The sequence below is a fragment of the Schistocerca cancellata genome, chromosome 10 (assembly GCF_023864275.1).
Source record: "Schistocerca cancellata isolate TAMUIC-IGC-003103 chromosome 10, iqSchCanc2.1, whole genome shotgun sequence".
NCBI classification, from domain to species: domain Eukaryota; kingdom Metazoa; phylum Arthropoda; class Insecta; order Orthoptera; family Acrididae; genus Schistocerca; species Schistocerca cancellata.
This window is the reverse complement of record NC_064635.1, coordinates 58,311,727-58,325,689: the sequence shown is the minus strand read 5'-3', so window position 1 is coordinate 58,325,689 and position 13,963 is coordinate 58,311,727. Positions and strand designations below refer to the sequence as shown.

General features: G+C 38.0%; 1 protein-coding gene and 1 long non-coding RNA gene across 2 annotated transcripts in view; both read left to right on the top strand.

Moving 5' to 3' along the window:
- Window positions 1-5,881, top strand: part of LOC126106335 (tRNA-specific adenosine deaminase 2) — a 30,775-nt gene extending 24,894 nt beyond the window's left edge. The window contains exons 2-3 of the mRNA XM_049912584.1: window positions 3,578-3,865; window positions 5,723-5,881. Coding sequence (XP_049768541.1) covers window positions 3,578-3,865; window positions 5,723-5,821 — 387 coding nt within the window. The 3' untranslated portion in view covers window positions 5,822-5,881. The remainder of the gene's footprint in view (window positions 1-3,577; window positions 3,866-5,722) is intronic.
- A 6,575-nt stretch (window positions 5,882-12,456) lies between these two features.
- Window positions 12,457-13,166, top strand: LOC126106728 (uncharacterized). The gene is made up of 2 exons (XR_007523389.1): window positions 12,457-12,567; window positions 12,702-13,166. It is a non-coding gene; the product is annotated as an uncharacterized LOC126106728 (long non-coding RNA).
- The last annotated feature ends 797 nt before the right edge of the window (window positions 13,167-13,963 follow it).

Sequence of the window (13,963 nt, the reverse complement as noted above, 5' to 3'; positions counted from 1 at the left end):
CAGACCTGTAGGAAAGCCTGATTCCTAGTTTAGGTTTTAATGTGACTATTTGGTTGAGAGTTGGCTAAGCCAAAATAGAATTGCCATCATGATTGATGTGTAGTGTAGCCTGAGATATATGTTTGCCATTGCAATAATGTACGTGTGTCTTATTTCTGATATTGGCTAAAATTCTAAAATAATAGAACAAAATACCAGGGAACTGTATTCACAAACCACATTGCCGACAGGCCAGTGTGACGTAAGCACCCCATGGAGGCTAGCACTATACTGGATGACAGAAGGTCACTATGCCAAAGATGAAAAGAGTTTTAATTGAGGCGCTACAATATCCTATCAAATTTCAATTATCTGAATTGTTGCCAGCAGCTATAGGGAAGGTTTTCACATTAATTTAATGGCTGTATAACACTCAAATACTCCTCCTTTATTAATTTTATAATACTGAAGTATTGATGTAAGCAGATTATGTTTTAGCTTTCATCTTATATCTGCAGTAAACTATGGATTTTGTAAAGTTGTGTAATGCGGCTTCCAGCCTTTGGTTGTTATCCTAGTTATGAGTTCCTCCTCGAAGTTGTTCATGTGTTTCCTTTGTTTCCCTCTTTGGCACCATGGCCTTCCACCTTCCAGTGTAGAGCTAGCTGCTTATACCACATTGCCCTGTAGCAATACAGCGGAAGTATGCACATCATATGGGATTTTATGTTTTACTTGCATTGATTTTATACAGCTGGTGTCCACTGGTCCTGTAATATATCCAACAGGGTGTTACCTGGTAAGCTATTTCTCAGATTTCTTCCATTCTCAAAGTTTCAGTTCCATACTAGAGAATTGATTTTGGTTAATATTTCCCATGTATTTATAATATTATCTCTAGAATTTAGTTAATTTTTAGGCATTTGCATTCACAGTAGTGCCCAGTAGTGTCCCGTTCTCTTTACATTACAATCTTTTGGGAGTTCTCAATTTTATTATGACAACCCACCAATGTGGTTTGAGTCTTAAAGTGGATAACTTTCTGAATGCTGGGACTCTATAATTGTCCATTTACACTATGAAAATATAGCCATTGTGATTACTTGTCTCTTCTGTATTCTTGACAGATAAAGCTGAATATGCATGAAACCAGTATCTGTGAATAAAGCACCTTTGTACAGCCATGTGGCTTTTGGAAAACCCTTATCACTCTTGGCTTTTTTTAGTGTTATAATTTTTATGATAATTTGAATGGTTATTGAGTTTTGAGTGTTGTTTATTGTTGTTCACATTGTATCTGAGCTGTGTTTGCCCTCCCCAGAAATTTGTTTATATCATAATGTACACCATCTTATGTTTGAAAATATTTTGTTCCATTAACACCAGAAGAAAATTACTTTCCATTGTTCCATTTCCATTATCTAATGGATTTTACATTTTATCATAATTTTCCATTATTGAACAATTGTTTTGTCGTGGATTATTTGAAGCTTTATATATTGCTCATCAGTTTTGATCAGTAATGCCATCAAAATGGCTGAAATCCATCACCAGAAGTTACAAATACATGTGACTATATTACAAGGTAGTGACCATAACATAAGAAACACATGTTAGAATGCTATTGTGGAGAAAAACATACTGTCAACTACAATGTAGGAATAATGTATCCAACAGAACAAATGTGGGAAGTTGGGGTTTTCGGCTGCGGACAAATGAAAGAGAATCATGACAATCATTATATCAAAAAAAACAATCCGCAAATTGGTATCAAAAATTTCACTTAACCTTTATAGTACAGTTGAACCGCCTGATACCATCAGAACACAAAAATTGCTGGAACGAATGAACTATGGTCACAAACATTTCATTTAGCCTACGTAAATCGAATGAAGTGCATGATATTAGTACAACACACAGCCTTGCAGTGAAATTCATGTAGTATAGAAAGTTTCAACTAACTTATTTATTTCAACTGAATTGTCGATTTGCATCACAACAGACATGTAATCTTTTTAGGGGTAATATTATATAACACACCCCAGCTATTTATACTACCGAAAATACCAATATTAAATATGAGAAACAGAAGGAACATACCTCACAAGAGAAGTTGAGACTCAAAGAAATGTGTGTGTGGGGAGGGGGGGGGGGGGGAGAACCTGAACCTAAAACTTCATCTTCATTCAAAAATAACTTAAAAAAAAATCCATTCATTAAACGGAACTCAGTAACTCAAGCCCACTCCCTACCATTCAACTTACTACCATTCGCATATACATCCTCACAAGTGTCTTCAAAAATCCATGCAAACAACCTATCAAGAACACTCCTTCGCCATCAATACTCGTCAAGATGAGCTTGTAAAACCAAAGATGCCTCCCCCCCCCCCCACCCACCCCCACCAAGTCCCCCAGTAATGTTTGTAAAAGCCCCAGTCCCACAATTTTTAAACTCAACTTGATGATTTAATACTAAATGATTACACTTCCCCCATTCTATGCCAAAAGCACGTAAGAAGCAAACTCAGCATAAACTGTAGGGCAATCCCCAGTGTCATACTCTTTACGCAACCAACTGAAAACTTCTTTCTACGATTTTTTACTGTCCTGAAAACATCATCTGCATTTACACATCAGAAACAACAGCCTTCCCACTCCCATATCAAAGACCTACAGCATTCCACACCCTCCCATACTTACATTTCCCAAACCAAAATTCATCCATTTTTACAAACACTTCTTGTCCCCCTGTTAGATTTCTATAATTAATAAATTTCTCACAAATGTCCCTGCAAAACGAAAACCAATGTATAATAAATTTGGTTTTGTATGTTTCACAGTAAATTGTAATATGATGATGAAGATGATATAATAAAACTTATAAACAAAAACATTACCCGGGGATTAGACCTTAGGCCTGCTCCGACTGGCTGACTGCTGCCTACAAAGCAGTATGAGGAGTAATCTACGATTGTGGAACAGACAATTGGCATGTCGCCAATCCCTCCAGTCATTACTGCCAGTTGCTGAATCCTGATGATGCTGCTGGTTCTTTATTTGAGCAGTTGTTCATTTGGTCTCACAAGGCTTAGTGGACCGCATTCTAGACATCCCTACCTCAGAAAAATTCGACCCAGGCAGTGACACTAACCATTCAGCTATAAAGAGGTGATCGTAACATAATTATATGATATAAAATACCATGTGCACCACCTTGGCAACTTCCAAATTTGCAAGGAAAATAAAAAAATGATCAATAACCAGGTTTTATTAAAGATCAGTTATACATGTTTGCAACAATGTGCCTGAAAATCACATTTATATAAGTTTACAACAATGTACCTGAAAAAGACAATGAGGTAAAATGCAGCATGTCGGTTCCTCTTTTTTTTTTCCCCCTGTCAAATTTGCAAAGGAAAAGCGAAGGGGGAGGAGGAGGGGAGAGAGAGAGAGAGAGAGAGAGAGAGAGAGAGAGAGAGTTTGGACAGGCCTGCTCATTGTCGTCACCATGCAACACATAATACACAACATATAGAAATATATCATATTGTAAATTTGGACATCGGAATGTGTTTTCTAACTGTGTTTCCCTTTAGGTTTTTGTGACTGTGGAGCCATGCATCATGTGCTGCAGTGCACTGTCAAGCCTACACGTTAAACGAGTGACGTACGGATGCGACAATTTTCGTTTCGGTGGCTGTGGATCTGTCATCGATGTACCACAGCTCACAGACAATCCACTGGTGACAGTGTCTGGAGTGCAGAAGAACCGTGCCATTGCACTGTTGAAGCAGTTTTATCAGGGCAGCAATCCTAATGCTCCCCCTTCCAAGATTGCAAAGAAGGAGGCACGATTAGAAAGGAGAGCCATTAGGGAAAAGCAGGTGAGAAGGTGTCTCCTTTGTATTTATGCCATTTTCAGGTGAAGCAACCCTGGCAGTGTTAACTATGAGATAAAAAGTAGCTTAAATTTGAGATCATGGGCAGTACAAGCCAGGACACTTTTTCTCTACTGAATGTTCATTGGCACTGACTCAGTTTCTGGTAGACAACACAAGGTAAGCACTGAGGAAAAAAACAAGTTTACCAGGACTGCAGATACATATCTGCAAATAAACAAAGAAATTAATATATAACTTGATTTTTTTCCTGAGGTGATAATTAAAGCTTTATTACTACCACTCATATAGATGCATTTTGTTAACAAGTCTACCAAAAATTCATTACTGAATTATTGTTCTTCTTCATAAATGAGTAATTCAAAATGTACTAACTATAAATTGTATTCAAGTAGTTGAAACTGTATATTTAAAAGGTATCAGAAAGGGGCAACACACAGTATCAAACAAGAATAAAACTTGGCTTTCTGTAAGAACACGTTTCCAAATTGGAAAAGAGCGTAGAAAAGTGGACTGAGAAAGCTGAGGAAACCACAAAAATAGAGGATTATTGTTGTTGTTTAACCAGTTGCAGCTACTGTGAATAGCCAAGTCCAAAATTGTAAATGTTCAGTATTGTTCAGAGTTCCTTCCTTACTCTTTCTTATTTCTCAGAATATATAGCACAGTCCAAGATTGGGGTTACGCTGCAACATGCGAGTTAAGCTGGAATTGCGGTCACCACAAGAACCGGGTTTTAAAAGCGGCATGAACCTTTAGGCAGACTGACCCTCTACTCCCCATGCACTGCAGTCCAGAGATTTTCTTGCTGTTTGTTCAATGGCTGCTTAAAACTACATGTTAAAATGCCCCCTTGCACTGCAGTCACATCTTAGAGGGTACTGTTAATCTCACTACACGAAGCGTGTTAGTGAGCACTTGTCAAGATATCTTTCCATGTAAATCCAACAGTAGAGCACTGTGTGCTAGAGCAGATTTGTTTGTTTATTTTCAGTACTTTGTTTTCCAACCAGCACAATACCCCCCCCCCTTTCCCATCCTGATTATTCAGCAGGGAGACATATTGAAAGACTTGTTTTGAGGCCCACATTTACATCTATATTTTGCAAGATCCTGTTCAGTGTGTGATGTCTTGATTTACTGTTACTGGTTGCGTTTGAACAATGTCTTGTTGGGGACTCATCATCAGGAAAAGTACATGTAGCACCTACAGACATATTTAAGATTGAAAAACAAACTGTGTTCGTGTTCTATTAATATTTGTTTATTTCAAAGCCGTTTTTCACTTATTAAGCCATCTTCAAGAAACAACTGACTGGTTCCACAAGAGGCACAAGTGTGTACGAAACGAAATATTAGAAACAAAACTACTATCAACACACAGACACATTGGCAGTGACATTCCTCACCTAATGTTGTGGCCAAAGTTTTTGTTTCTAATGTTTGGTTTCGTTTGCACTAGTGTCTCTTGGGGATGATAGTTCATTGTTTTTTCACGATGGGCTAATAAGCTTAAACTGGTCCAAAATAAACAAATATTAGCAGAACTAAAATGTAGTTTGTTTGTTTTTCAACCTTATATATCTGCGTACATTTATAGTTTGTAACTTTTAAATTCATTGTTTTTATTGAAGAACCATTAGTCAGTAAATAATCTTTTAGTAGTAATTTAAGACTGGAATTTTATTGCTTCATATTATGCTGCAGAGCCTAAGTTTGTATTATGTTATTTCATCACAAAATACATCTGTATTTTTCACTGTAAATTAAAACAAGTATCTATCGATTAGTCACTTCATTGTGATGCAGCAACTCTAATCTGGTCACTTTCTGATTTTCTAGGATTGCGAGGACATACACTCCAAAACAGAAAGTGCTATGAATTGTCCTGTTCCTGACAAGTCTAACAATACTGGGCAAAGTAATCACATTGTGAACTGAAGCACTGAAGATAATTGCTATGTGTTTATTTGTCGTAATAAAGTACCCCATATCCTCTTATTTCTCTTTGTCTTCCAGTTTTCATCTGACTTCAGGGATGTACTGAACATCATTTCCTGTATTTATGCCATTTGGACTATATGGCATTTTGACTTGGTATATCTGTCATTATCCATTGGAGTGACACGGCATAGATACAGAAGTGTGTGGGAAGACTGTAATTCATGTTTACAGATAATTCCAGGTTAAGTTACTATGAAAAATCACACAACCCAACTACTGACAATTATCACCAAAATTTGCATCATTTACTTTAGTACCAACATGATGCAATGTGGTGACTGCCACAGTGGGAACAAAAGATGTATACTAAACACCAAATCCTTAGTTTTAACTGTAACCTACTGAATGTGCCATGCACATGTATGCAGCATTACTTTCACTCTTGTTGCATGTGAAATAAAGAAGTGTCAAACACTACATTATTTACTGACAGATTGTTTTAAGTTAGTAGAATAACAAAACATGTATTGCATGTAATTTATTATGATCCCATTGTACCAGTTATTAGTGGGGACAGGAAACGTGAATTTGCTGGTTATTAAGGAAATAACGTGAATTCAGCTGTTTCTGAGGTGGTAACGCGAATTTGGCAGTTTTTAAGGAAGTAACGCAAAGTCAAAGTTTTTCAACAAAATTTCTCTGTGTCCTCGTAAGAAGTGTCATAAATCTAATGAAGTTTAATGTTGAAATGTTCTATGTTCAACTGTCACACTGCTTTTTGCAGTCATGACATAACTAGTGGCCTATCGACTTTTGCGAGTGCGTACGATCGACCACTATGTGAATTTAAATTATTTATTTCTTTCGCAGTGTATGTGCTGTGTGCCTTTTTAAAGCAATGGCGCAATGAAAATCTATCACAAACACATCGCCAATGTTTATTAAATGCGGTTAATAACACAGCAACGATATAAGGCTTGAAGAAATGTGATCACTGAGACGAGACAGTAGCCGAATGAGTAAGCCATGACATAACAAATAGTTTTGTGGTTTACGTTACGAATGGATGTAAGTTTGTGTTCCACTAATGCTAATTTTTCCAGTTCAAAAACATTTAATTTCCCTTTCTAATTTGACTAATTGTCGTCCAGGCACACCAATTGCCATCCTGGCAGGGTCACCATTCTGTAAAGTTTTGAGGACAGAACAGCAACTGTGTAAGCTGCAAATATATTGGTTTAATGTTGCAGTCTTATCACAGAAATACACAGTTCACAATGTGACAACGTTACGACAGTTGTCAAATGAACGTGTGTCGTCCTCAGAAAGTGAAATAATCCTAAACACAACAATAGTAAATTTTAACTAGAAGTTTCTTTACAAATTTATTCTTACGACTACATCATGATGTTGGCCAGTATTACGGTAGATCATCCAGTTCCGGTTCAAAGTTGGGTACTATTTAGGATGACAATCAAGTCTATGGAGGATCGTTAGTTTTGTGACAAGTTGAGCAGATTACCCAAGGTCGCTCGAGTTTACAGTGGACGCAAGCTGGTGAACCAACAAGTTTACGCCTCTGCTTGTGGTATTTACCTTAGCTGCGATGAGCTGTTGTTTGCATGGCTGCTCTCATCCTCTGAAATTCCTATAAAAACTAATTTAGCCGTGGCAGATTTTTCCAGCAGAAACTCTCCCTATGTTTCTTGTTATGCGAGAAAAAATGTACAGCACTGATCCCTAGTCTAGGAATATGGCGATATGCACGTGCATGGCTGGAGCTGCGTGTATATTAAAATGCCCTCTCAGTCCTCGCAAGAACAATTAACTATCTGGATAGTTCGTTTCTCCACAGTTGGAGCTCAACGACACTACAGGTAATATCCAGCGTTCCAGCTGCAGTGAGTGCAGCGTTCACACACATTTATCCTCTCTGTCTTACAGGGCGTTATACGCCCCGTTCTGCACTTTACGCCAGTTCAGAGAAGGGAGTCCCCGAAAATTTAGCTCTTGCCTTTCTCATAGCCAAACTGTCTCCCACCTGCGTTCTTTCGTTCTCCACATCACAGCTTTCCCACCCAATAGGAGCATTCCTCTTATTTTGTGGAAACTCTCTCTGCCAATCACAAGGGCCCTACCATTAAACTGCGTTGAAATCTCGGCCCTTTACTCCTTCCTAGTTCGTTTCCTCCAATCGGACGTTTTGCACCCGCTCTAGACGCCTAAAAGTTACATGCATACATTACATGTGTACCACTCGCTGTTCATGTGATAAACTGCGACACTGGTTTTATTCGTATCCATTTGGAATTCCGAAACGTAGTTTTCTAAAGCTTCTTTATGTCCTACTTCTGGTGGCCCGTTACTTGCTCTCCATATGCGCTTACCTGTCCGGTCGCTGACTCCAGTCACGCAACCCCCACGTAAGAGGTTTTCGTGGTGCCCTCCGTCATTCAGCCTCTGCTTCTGCCCGCGCCTGCTTCCTCACAAAAGGTTTCCTCTCGCTGCTTGTTTCACCTTCTGCTCATTGACATGTGTTATATAGGAGTGGTGTATTAATACTGCCGATTGAGTGTCATCCCTTTTGTATTACATACTCATAGGCAAATCTGTTCATTACCACCGAAATAACTTAGGTGTCGTATTCACCTTCCCGTTACGATGTATAAAACTCTTACGTAAGGTGCGAAATTGACCTTCATATATTCTGCCACCTTACAAATTTATTACTTTTGAATTTTCTTGTGTAAAATTGCTGCTACATCTCGTCACGCGCAAAATATTACATTCCTAGGTCCACTGCAAGATACAATAAACGGTCTATAAGTGAATTTTGGATAACCAAAACATGAGCCGTAATATGGTGTACTTGTTGATTCAATTGTGGGCAGAACGATGAGTCCGGATACCTACCTTAGTAAGTGTCAAGAGTTCCACTCGACAACAATAACCATTCCCAAGAGAAGGAAGAGTAATGTGATGTTCTGGCATTACGTCAGTACAAAAATAAATGACAAAACAGTACATTTTAGATTTTATTACTTTGCGTGATTTCTTGTGTAAAGTTGCTGCTACACCAGGTCTCATGCCAAATATTACATCCCCAGGTGAAATTCATGGCACTTAAACGGTCAGTAAATGAGTTTTCGATAACCAATACATGAAAAGTACGCCATATTACGTCTCATGTTATGGTTATCCAATAGTCACTTATAGACCGTTTATTGTGGCCTTGCATTTGACCTAGGAATGTAATGTTTTGCATGTGACGAGGTGTAGCTGCAACTTTGCACAAGAAAATGCGAAAAGTAATAAGTTGTAATGAAATCTTAAGAATGGTTTCCGTTTTTGACATTTGTTTTCGTAATGCCAGAACATCACACTGCTCACCTTACTCTCGGGAATGGTTACATTTATAGGGTGCAAATTTACGTCACGTTCTTAGGTATCCAGTGTCTTCGTTCTATACGATATAGAAGCTTCTAAGTTAATACAGTGGACAGGTTCGCTGTATTACAGCTCGTATTTTGGTTATCAAAGTCTCACGTATTGACATGATGTTCTGGCATTACGGCTATACGAAAACAAAGTAAGAAAACTGTACATTTTCCTAAGATTTTTTACAATTTATTACTTTTTGCGGTTTCTAGTGATCAGTTGCTGAACACCAGGTCTCATGCCAAATATTACATTATTAGGTGAAATTCATGGCGTTTAACCCTCTACTGCCCACCGTGACTCTGAAGTCACGTCAAATTTTATCGTTATATTTCGCATTAGGATCGTTATTTCTTTCTTGACCAGTGTGACTTGAGTGTTACAATATGGCTTAGAGGTGGCAAAAAATAACGTAACTGATAGAAATAACCGGTTACTGCGATAACTGTCTAAATGTCAACAGTGCCTCGCGCCATCTGTTGACCGAAGATCGTACTACGCTTTCTCGTCAACTCATCGAAGTACTGGCTAGGAACTAGGGAGAGGGTAGACCATATAGGCCATGGGAATAACTGTGAGACTGCGCGCCATCTGTTGATAAGAACTGTGTACTATATCGTGCGCCTTCGTTACTTTTAGCACAAACAATTAAATAAGATTAATGTCCGAGCGGTGGCTGATAGGAACTGCAGTACAGGCATTAACAAGTACGGTCGTTCCCTTAAGCCACCGCCTCATATGTCAATTTAGCTTGGACGGGTTGTATAAAGAGAGGTACCATAAGGAATTCGAGCGACTATGGAAATAACTGTCAGAGATAGGTATTTTCCTCCGGCAGTTATCGTTATTGGCTCACAGTTCTCGCTCTCTGGCAGTTATCGGACTACCATTACAAGTAACCTGGAAGTTGGTAACGGAATAACTGTGTGTCTGTGTTCCTGATACAGTGACTCCAGTCTTAGACCCCGGTGATATTACAGAGACGATAGTTACTGGAGCGAACAATATTTACGTTCTTCTTCGGAAATAGCCGCTGGCCGTCGCGAATGACAAATAACATGTGAGAACGTATAACATAATACAGTGGAATATAATAATTATTATCCTCATCATTTGTCAGGAGATTGTCAAAATATGTGAATATATCACAGTAACTGCTTATATTTACAGAATTGATACACCTTCAGAATAAAACACAGATACGCACTTTCAATAAATTTATCATACACAGAATACCCGATCTTGACTGTTGCAACCAAGTGCTGTCAAAACTGAAATATAGCAGAATTTTTACCTAAGTTGGTCTATCAGTCTCTGTTACGATATTCATCTACGGAGTAGAAGGAGCGGTCAATGGAAGCGTCTGATTCCACCCGTCTGCTTCGACGTAAAGGTGTTGGGGTGTGTGAATGTCATTACGGCACGGTGTTTATGAGTTGGTTTTTGTGTGTGTCGATCTAGGTTGCAGTGCCGGAATTTGCTGGTGGTAATTATTATTTTTTTTTCTAGCTGTGATGTTTTGTGTATTTATGAAGTATTGAATGTGATTTAATTTATGTAGGGATGATTGATTTGTGGACTTTTGGGATTGTGGTTTTATTTTTCGCAGTTGTAGGTGTCGGTTTTTTGGCATCAGTAGCTGTGGTGGACCTATATAGGTCACCGGAAATGACTGATTCCCATTTTCATAGTTGTATGTGCTGATGTTTTAGTATCGTCATCTGAGGTTGACCTATGTAGGTCAAGGGAAATGTCCGATTTCAATTTTCGTACTTTTAGTTGTGGGTATTGGTGTTTTGGTATGGTCACCTATGGTTGACCTATATTGTTCAAGGGAAGTGTCCGATTCCTGCAGATTTTTGTCGGTGTAGCAGAATGCTGTATTTTTTTTCTTTTTGTTCTTCATTTGGTGTGTTGGGATCATGGTGAGGTTTTTTTTACTAACTTGTCCTCACTCTAAAACCCCCAACTTCCCGCAGTTGTCCCGTTGGTTTGTTTGTATTTTTGGTGAGAAATGTTATTGTATTATTTATATGTATCTTCGTGTTTGTTGCCATGTGTATGTAGTAACGTCATAGACACACTTAAAATAGCTATTTCCGGCATATTGATGACGGGTGGAATCACACTTCTGTATCAAATAGTCTTTCAAACACACTGTAAACCGTGCTTTATCTGAAACCAAGTTTTTAATGGTTGTTGACTTGCTGGCAGTTTATTGAAAATGCATGTTCCTGAATATTGGACCCCTTTTGGACCAAGGTAAGTGATTTTAGGTCTTTATGTAGATTGCTGTTCCCATTTCTAGTACTGATATTATGTATTAAGCTATTGGTTGGAAATACTTGTAACAAATTTCATTAAGGAATAAATATACTAGGAAGCAGTAGTTAGAATACAAAGTTCCTTGAACAGGTTCCTACATGATGTTCTTGAATTGATATCACAAACGATTTTTTTTACACGCGAAAAACTTTTGCTACGTTTGATAAGTTACCACAGAATATGCTCCCTTATGAAATAATAGAATGAAAAAATGTGGTATGCGCTTCCCAACTGAATTTATTATCGAGTTGTAGTCCCAGAAATGTAACACTGTCAACCATTTCTATCTGCATGTCTTCATATGTTATAAACATGCTGTAGCTGGAGAAATCGAGCAGTTTCCAAATCTGACATAAAACTTGGATTAGCGTACTCACACTTTCCCCAATAGGTCTAGCTTTTACACCACAAGAGTAAACGAATCTGTCACTTTACGCATATTTTTTGTTGTATTACAAGGCTGTACACTTTGTTCTATTATGTGAGCAGCACAAGAAATTAAGCTTCGAATTTAACCTACAGTACTCTGTTTACATATTACTTCATACTTAAAAACGCACGTTGTTAACATTTTACTTAAACAGTGCTTTGGCGAAGTTCCGCGTACTTTCTGTCGCAGCTGCGAAGATAATATTTCTAATAGCGACCGATAACCTACAAACATATAATCTGAAACACTAATAATCGTTCTAACATCAACTAAAATGTACCCGGATTTAATAAGCTGAGGTTATGACACGATTCATACGACATCCCTGCTATTTCACACTACTCGCAGTTATACTGATAACTAAACTGATGGATTCCAACTATGTCGTTATTTAACTGTCGGAGTATTCGGTATTCGCTTGCGAATAGGTAGCATTGAATGTTGGACTGCAGTCATTTGTCGTCTTCCTGTGCTGGTTCAAGTTTAGCTGTTATTATTTACAGTGATGCTATTGTCATTTTTCAAGAAACAAAAATACTTAGTTAGAAATGTAAGTATCATTCTTCATTATAAACACTGCATTTCATGTAACTATAAATATTGCATGTGCTATGAGCGAATTTGGGTACGTTTCTCTGAAGTCATGTTGGGTAATAATGGAATCGTAACCTCACTTTGTTACAGAGTCATGGAACCCAATAAGTTTTATGGAAAACGTAAGAAAGGTGAAGAATATGAAGTTAGAACTATCCCTGGGTATGAATCAGAAGATTCTGTCTTAGATTCAGGTAGTGAGGATGATATTGAGATAGTAGAAAAGCGTCAAGGTGACATAATTATAGGCGAGAGTGATAATGATAGTGCAGAGGATGGTGATAACGCTGTACTTGTGAATAATGAAAGTGATAACGAGAATGTTAGTGATGAATTTCAAGTCAATTATGATTGGAGACGTTCTAACAATCGTATTATTCGCCCTGTTCAACAATGGAAGTGTTGTCTCCCTTGTGCACTGGAAGAACCTCATCTACCTATGACCTATTTTAGGCAGTTGTTAGACAATAAACTTTTGGAAAATGCTGTAGATCAAACAAACTTATATGCAATACAGAAAGACATTTCTAAACCAATAAACACTGATAAAAATGAGATTGGACAATTTTTTGGTTGTCCATGTCCATTTATGGACTTCCATCGTCTTGTATGTATTGGAAAACTACTACTCAGATTCCAGCTGTTGCTGATGTAATGAGCCGCAATAGGTGGGAGCAGCTAAAATTAGGACTCCATTTCAATGATAACGAAACTATAGATCAAGCTGACACATTGTACAAGATCAGACCCTTTCTGGAGCCATTGGTTGAAAATTTTCGAAGAATTCCCATGAGTGAAAAATTGTCAGTGGATGAACAGATGATTCCTTTCAAGGGAAGACACACCTTGAAGAATTATGTCAAAAATAAACCTTAAAAATTGGGTTACAAAGCATTTCTCTTGTGTGATTCACATGGAATTGCACATAATTTAGAGATATATTCAGGGAAAGTGAAACATGACCCATCCTTACCTGATGTAGGTGTGAGTGGAAATGTTCTCAGATTGGCGTCTGTAATACCTAGACACATGTTTCACAAACTGTATTTTGATAATTGGTTCACAGGAGTTTGGTTAGAAGTTGAACTAGAAAAGATGGGTATTCAGTCTTTAGGAACTGTGAAACCTAATCGGCTCAAAGGCTGTATGTTCACTTCTGACAAAGTCATGAAAAAGAAGGGTCGAGGGAGTTATGAGGAACATTTATCTAAAATTGATGGCATTACTTTGAGTGCAGTAAAATGTTATGATAACAAGCCTGTTCATTCGCTCAGTACTTTTGCTGGTGCTCATCCAACATCAACAGTGGAGGGCTGGGACCGTACAAGGAAAGAAAAAATAAATGTTTAATG